Source organism: Cajanus cajan, chromosome 6 (assembly GCF_000230855.2).
Source record: "Cajanus cajan strain Asha chromosome 6, NIPB_CcT2T_4, whole genome shotgun sequence".
NCBI classification, from domain to species: Eukaryota; Viridiplantae; Streptophyta; class Magnoliopsida; order Fabales; family Fabaceae; genus Cajanus; species Cajanus cajan.
Window position 1 is genome coordinate 63,059,457 of NC_138522.1, and position 7,962 is coordinate 63,067,418.

The 7,962-nt window shown below is 32.6% G+C and overlaps 1 protein-coding gene across 2 annotated transcripts; it reads right to left on the minus strand.

The window, feature by feature from the left end:
- Nucleotides 1–4,046: 4,046 nt before the first annotated feature.
- LOC109797167 (protein LIGHT-DEPENDENT SHORT HYPOCOTYLS 4) lies at nucleotides 4,047–6,120 on the minus strand. Of its 2 annotated transcripts, none has more exons than XM_020357110.3 (3): nucleotides 5,823–6,120; nucleotides 5,141–5,482; nucleotides 4,047–4,862 (listed from the first exon to the last, which is right to left on the minus strand). In XM_020357110.3, exons 2-3 carry the CDS (start codon nucleotides 5,392–5,394, stop codon nucleotides 4,511–4,513), a joined length of 606 nt encoding a protein of 201 aa, XP_020212699.1. In that variant the 5' UTR covers nucleotides 5,395–5,482; nucleotides 5,823–6,120; the 3' UTR covers nucleotides 4,047–4,510. The 2 variants fall into 2 exon arrangements, with proteins under 2 accessions (XP_020212699.1, XP_020212698.3); XM_020357109.3 differs by having other exon boundaries at nucleotides 5,141–5,490.
- Between the last annotated feature and the right edge of the window lie 1,842 nt (nucleotides 6,121–7,962).

The following is a 7,962-nucleotide window of genomic DNA, read 5'->3' on the forward strand; positions in this document are numbered from 1 at the left end:
ATTAACATTAATTTCATACTCATTTATTACTTTCAACAAAGAACAAAGTATAATAAATAGAAAATCGGACAGAACAACGGCACCTTCAACAAAAACAAAGTAGAGTAAATAGAAAATCAAACAGAACAACGGCACCTTCAACAAAGAACAAAGTAAAGTAAATAGAAAATCAAACAGAACAACGGCAAGGGATTGGGGGCCAATCCGACAAACAACTATCCAACAATTATCCCCACACCCCTGAGCGAGGTTCTCACTCCCCCCTTACCTGGATAAGCAGGAGCTGGAACTTGGGCAGGGTCTCCTCCTCTGGATTATCTCTTTCTTCCCTCTCTTTCTTTCTTTCTTTCTTTCTTTCTCTTTCTTTCTTTCTCTCTCTCTCTCTCTCTCTCTTCTCTTTCTCTCTCTAAAATTTCACTTTCTTCCTCTGTATAAAAATTTTCACCCCCCCTTGGCCCTATTTATAGGCAAACTGGTGTACCCGGAACGACCCGTATTGAATTCGGAACGGCCCATTCCGGATCCTTCGAATTTGTGCAAATTTCTCAACTGGAACGGCCCGTTCCAAAATCGGAACGGCCCGTTCCCAAAAAGCAGAACGGCCCGTTCTAAAACCAGAACGGCCCGTTCTTAATCTCAGCAGAACGGCTCGTTCTCCCTCCAGAACGGCCCGTTCTCCATACCAGAACGGCCCGTTCCAGGCCCGTTCTGGGACTACAAAAACCTCACATTTTCAACATTTGGAACGGCCCGTTTCACTTTTGGAACGGCCCGTTCCGGAACCCAAAATACCCCTATAACTTTATTAAAATTACGAAAATGCCATTAAAATAATAATAATAAAAATTTGGGTGTTACATATATATATATATATATATATATATATATATATATTCTCTATATTTAAATACTTCCGTTTATATAAAAAAAATTATATATTTAAATATTTTTTAGTATCGAATATACTGATTTTTTTTTATATAAAAAATTATCTTATGTTTCTATATTTTTATTTTTACATGTTTTTTTTATAATGATTGAAGTATTTGATCCATTTAGATAGCCAAGATATATTCGATATTGTATGATTGGTGTGTTTCTAAAAATAATAATATAATTTTATTGATTTTGTCTCTTATCCATAATTATTTATATAACTAGTTTTCAACATATATTATTTTAGTAATTCAAATGACAGATTCACAAGGAAATAAAAAAAAAAAGGAAAAGAGAAAGAAAACTATGAAGTTTGGACCAAGGAGGATTCCGATGAATTGTTACAATTGATAGTGGATGCTATAAAAAGATGATAGGATATTATGGAGAATTATTATTATTATTTATCTAGACATTATTATTTTTTTTATTATTTTTGTCTTTGACTCTTTTAAATTTGAATGTATGAATTTTTTTTTTAAATCTTATCAAATGTCAAAACTCCACAAAATCCCACAGAATCCATTAAAATCGTGATTTAAAAGTCTTGCAGAATCCATTAAATTTTAAGTCTTGTAGAATCCTGCAAAATCTTAAAAGTCATGAAAATCCTGCAGAGTCTTTTAAAATCTGCAGGATTTTTTTTAACTAAAAAAGTCCTTTAAAATCCTAATCCAATACACCCCTCTTAATCTCCCGACTCTTTTTCTTTATAAGAATTAATGATTTCATTTATATGAAAAAATAATGAATTTTTAAATACTTAAGATCTGTGTGTGGTGCACGTGCAAATACATACATGCAACTTTACACAAATAATATTTGGATGATTTTTTTTTGTTTAATTACGGATTTTAAATTCAATTCTTAGATATATAATTACATTAATTACTTGAAAGGGGAGAACTTTTACGTCGATAGTAGCCTTATTTAATTTGAACAAAATTGCTTTCAATAAAACATATAAAATGGAACATTTTGTTTTTACAAAATGCTTATTATTAGGCGGAATTTAATAAAAAGGAATATGGTCTCATCTCTTTTAATCAGTCTTGTACTTTTTTGTTTTGATAATTTGAAATTTCTACTCATTGGTTGCTAATAAACTGTATAATTGGTTATCTGGTTTGATCTGATTTTTATGGTTGATTAGGATATTATGCAGTTTTTTCTACAAGTATTTTGGAGTATTATCTTCAACATCGTGAGTTGTGTTATGAAAATAAAAGAAAACGACAAAATTTGCATGGCAAAAGTTGTGGATAGCCGTTGATTGGGTCCTTGTGGCTGCTTTGATCATAATGAAGTTTATTTTATTTAAGAATTAATTAACCTTTTGATTTTATAGCTTTTTGGTTACTAAAAATTAGAAAGTTAGCATTAGTTTAGTGTTAAATTAGATATTTCTTATGGCTCTTTATCTTTATCAAACAACTCTGGCTACTAGAATATGAATTTGGGTTATTTGATCAATTCTCCATCAGTTAAGAGTATTCTTTATATTTTTATGAATATATTTATTTTTCTCATAAAAAATAAGTTAAATATATGTTATAACAACAAAATACCAAGTATACTTCTTAATTTAGTACTATGTTAACTGCATTTAACAACCAATTATTTTTAAAAATGGCATCTTAAAGCTACATAATGCTTTAAATCGTATATGGCCCTCATATACTGCTTATGAAATTTATACCTAAATCATTAGAGGAAAGAATAGATCCTCTATGTCTTGAAGTGGTAGTCTCATACATACCCCACTAGAATCACTTCAAAAGGGAAAATAAGAAGCATAGCTTATCTTTCTAGCATATATCCAGTGTCCTATTGGGTTTCGCTTGGGCAATTGGAGGTACAATAGGCACCTCTTCATCATCAAAGGGATTGCGGAATTTCCTTCATTGCTTTTCAGCCAAAATAATAACATAATACAAATTAAGGTGATGGATTACCCAAAATTTTACAGGCAGATTTGTCAACCAAAATTGATAATTAACCAAAATTTCTTACTAATTCTATTCATGCTTTTGGTTTTGAATAAGTTGTAGAATTTTTATGTATATCAAGCAATTAAAAAAATTATTGACTATTAAATATGAAATAAACTAATTTTTAGAGCATATATCTTATTTTCCTCATTTTGTGCTTTTCTTTTCGCATAAAAATATTTTCTTATCGACAAGAAAAAAATTAATTCATTTCAAAATATAGATATTACCAAAGTGACTTTTTCTTTTTACTCATCTATTTGTACTACTTCCGGATAAGGTAAAAAATACCTATTGCCGCCATAACATATTATCATTCAAGATTTTTTTTTTAAGTTTCTTTTTTCAAATAGAATAAAGAGCCTAGTTCCCATATCACTGACCTAATTCAAATGAAAACATGTGAATTAATGGCTTGTATAGCATGTTGATCTGCAAGGCGATTTTAGTTAATTGCAAATCTGCATATATGTTACATAAAGTACATGTACAGATGTACTCCTATAAAAGAAAAACATATATAAGGATTAAGCTAATTAATAATAGAAGATTTAGTCATCGAGGAATTAATTACATTGTCTGCCATTAATTTTCCTTGGCTTTTATAATTTCACTTCATTTGAAATGACATCACTACATCATATAATATGAATAAGTATCATCAATTAACAGTCAGCCGTTAGACCCCATTGAGAAAGAATAAAACTTGTCAGTTTGAAACAGAAGATATGATTAAGCTTTAGAGCCACTATCATTGTTTTTTCACACAAAATATATTTAAAGGAGACACAGTAAAGCGCATCATAAGTGGTAACTGTGAGAAAAAACGGAAGTTGAGAAAGAGCACTACTCATTTGTGGATATAACAAAATAATGATCATCATCAATGTCTAAAACAGAAGAAGCAAAAATTTAATATTATGGATCATCACCATGAATGGAAGTGACTTGCTACCTCTAGCTTCCTAGTTCAAAAACAATCGGTCTAATTGTGGCATGAATTGCTGGTAGCAATTATAGTAAAGTTTAACCCTTCAAAAGTAGAAAATTAAAATAATATATCTCAACAGTTAGTACGAGAATATTAAAGCATATAAATATATAATTAATCCACAAGTCTAAGCTTGACACAACGAAGTAGATATATATATAACTATGAATAATAATATCATACTTTTTGGTTTCTCATCACAGGATCATGGCCTCCATGTATATCCATTCACTCTCTCACAGTCTCACTTCCACTTTTCAGTACTTCCCCACGCACTATCAGTCTACTACCAGTACGCACTGTCTGCTTTTAAAGCAGAGATGCATGATATCCCAGAATTTAATTTTAAACTTTTGCTTCTGCCTGAACAAACAGGATCCAAAGACAAACAGTCTATTTCGACCAGATATAGCAGCTTTCACAAAAAAATTAACAAAGAAAAAAAAACCCTAAATATTATGATACTAAATTAGATCACAATTCTAAAAGCATATTGGGATTAAAAGAAGAGATCCCACTTGGAAATTAAGTTTTTGAGTTTTGCCACAAGGAGAAAGAGTAGAATTTGGCATGGAGTGAGAATTGAATTCCCTTAATGAGTTGCACTTGCACCTGGAGGAGGAAGAGGATGATGAGGCAGCGGCATGGGTTGTTGCTGAGGTTGTGGACGCTTCCGTTTCTTCTTCTCATAGCTAATCCCTCTTGCTTTGGATTGCAAATCACGAACCTCACGAAGGTAGAGTCTCACAGCTCGAGCTCCAAAAGGATTTGCCTCAGGTTTTCCTCCATTTTCCTCAAAAGCTGCACGCAAACGCCCTATGAGAGCGTCAAGACTCCCCCAAGCTTGCCTTAGAGGACATGGACATGGTGCTGGAGGGTTAGGGTGACCATAAAAGGGGCAGATCGGTGTGTGCACTTTGGTCTTCCCAAATTGATCCAGGTACCTATATACACACAACAAAAAATACATAAATACATAACAAACATCACTAGTTTTGACCAAAGGAAACAATCTTATTTGAGTCTGACAGGACTATTGTAGACGATAAAACTCTCTTTCTGAACATTTAAAGCAGTTGATATCTTAAATTTGAACTTGAGTATGAGTATGTAACTGCTTTAAATACTCGGAATAAGAGATTTGATGTTTGTAGTGATCCTATAGAAGAGGTGCATGGTGTGTAAGACTAATTATAAGAGGGGGTGTATGTTATGTCTGTACCTTAGAAATTCAAGGACATGTGCACCGCTGCACCTGGAGAGGGAGAGAGGGGGACGGTGATTCTTGAGGTATTGGCCGAAGGTGTTCCAGTCACGGCGCTTCTGGTTCTCGTAGCGGCTGCTGGTGTTGGTGATGGAAGTTGAAGAAGGTGAGGAAGAGGTAGCACTAGTGGTTAAGATGGAGGTGGTATTGGTGAGGTTGCAGGTGTTGTCAGAGTTACATGTGTCTATAAAGTCTTGAATATTTGAATCCATGGTCCTTGCGCTTGCTTTGCTTTGTAGATCCAAGGTTAATTGTTTTGATTCTGTGTGTGTCTTCCAATAGTTTATCTGGGTTGCTGTTCTAGGGTTCTCAAGACAGTGACCAGAGTGAGGAGTGTGAGAGAGATGAAGGTTAATTGAGATAAAGAATTACTATACTTATAGGTTGGATAACAGTTGAGGAAATGTCCTTTTGTTTGAATAATTTCTTTTTTAATGTTTTTTTCCTTTTAGAAGTTACTGTAAATGAAAAGAACCACCTTAAATGGGGAATAAAAATTATTAAAAAAAAATATGGAAAGGGAACAAAGTCTGATTAATTGTTGATTGGTGTTACAGGCTTGATGGGATTTTTTTTATTTCAATTTTGTTGTTATGGGAGAGAAAAATGTATGTGGAAGAGAGAGATGATACTCATGTACCTGCAAATGGTGAAGCAAAAGAAGATTTATTGATGTTGAGATCGAATATGATGAGATTGATGGGAGTGTGAGTGGCCCGTTCGTCTTTGGTCTTTGCAGCAAAGTTATAATTATTTGTTGAGCAATACTAGAAAGGTCACAAGAGTAGCTGTGGCAGCAGCGTTGGTATTTTTTAGTAGCTTTGATTTCTGAGATTGCTAAGTGATTGGGTTTTTTCCTTAAAAGGGTGGAGCAAACCCAAATTTTCATCGTCGCTTGTTAATGGTTGTATTAATATTCTTCTTTGTGTGGTGTTAGGTAAGAGAGAGAGAGAGAGAGGAGAAGGACTTACTAGGGCTTTGGAGGAAATAGGAAAGAAAGGTTGGACAGTAGGTTTGGATGGAGACAGGAAAAAGTTTTGAAGGGGTAAAAATGAGGGAATAACATGATTCTGTTTCTTGACCCTGTAGTCTTGAATGACAGTTCCTTTCGAATTGACCTAAATACCCCTCTCAGTTTACCCTTTTTAACCTTTTCTTTCTCTTAAGAAAGATAAAAGTTTAATTTCTGACACCACCTTTGTCCACTTCTCACCACCCTCGTTATATAAAAATTAAATAAAACAGAAAAAATAAACAAATCAAAGGAGGGTAAAAAAAAGTTTTAAATTCAGTCTCCATTATATTTTACCAGGGAATCAAAGAAATCCTGTTTGGTTGACACAAAAAGTCACGTTTTGAGGAAACAATGAGCAAAACGGTGATGAATTCCTGTTTCGGAGAATACAGCATTTTCCATGAGCAAAACGGATTAAAAATTGGATTTTAATTCTATATAGGAAAACATAAAACCAATTCAATTCTATAGATCAAAAAGTGATGAAGACATCAGATTAACCTTATTTGGAGATATATATAATACCAATCGAAATATTATATATGTCTAAATCGTAAAATTAAATTATATTTATGTAATATGTTTTTAAAAATTAATATCAATATAAATATTATATTATGAAAATTTATCTATTAAGTCAATGCATTTTATTATTAAATATTAATTAACACATAACCATTAAAGTAAAATTAATTTTAAACTAATACAAGATATCAAGTCAATTAAAACAATCAAAAGTATAAATTAATTTTATTCTCAAAACATATTAAATCTAGTTTGTTTCACATTATCATAGGTTGAGTTTTAGAGTGAAACGAGAGAAGTTTCAGAGAAGTGAAATTACAAGAGATGGTTTCATTAAGAGAAGTGAAAAGAGAGGCATTAGGAGAAGTTCCATTGAAGTGAGATGATTATGTGCGCTATTTAGTGTACAGGGCAAGCAAAAGGAGAGGTAAATGGAGCTATTACAACCTTTTTTCTCTCTCACGTTTTAAATAGGTACAGAGATTTGGATCCATAGAAGATGTTTCATATATGGAGTGTATGGGTACAAGAGAAGTTCATTGCACAAATAATATAGGTTAAGGGTTTATTGGCTTATTTTTTATTATTTATTTTTAGATTTTTTGGGGTCAAGGAACCAAAAAAGTTGGAAAGATAATTGGATGAAAATATGTATAATTGATATGAAGAATTTTGTGAAACAAATATGAAAAATACAAAAGGAGAAGCATAATAGAAAGGAGGTAGGTGAGACAAGTTGCTACAACAATGGTGAAAAAATAAAGACACCTAACAAATACACTAGAAGTGAGGAGTTAGTCATGGAAGAAGGAAAATGAGGAACAAATATCTCATTTGCATAGGTTGTTGAATTGGTTAGGGACGGAAACCAAATGAAGGCAAGAGAAAACAAAAATGCTTATTGATGCAAAATCATATAATTGTGGATAAGCCACGAGATTAAGGAGGATATATATGGGGAGGTAGAGTCGCTTAAAAAGAGTTTGATGGGAAAACTACACAATTAAAGAAAATTGTTCATATTGCAAGATTTTTATGTGTGGAGGGATTGATTCAATGAGCAACTGAGCATTACATGGTAACATGACAAGGGTGGATAAGGTTGATTTACAGAAAATTGTTTAAAGGTACATAGGACTAGTTAAGCAAAATATTTGAATTGATTTACCCTTGGAGCTTAGTAGAGGTTCCACGACATAGGTCGGCACGGGTGAGGTGTGGTGGAATCGTAACACCCCTA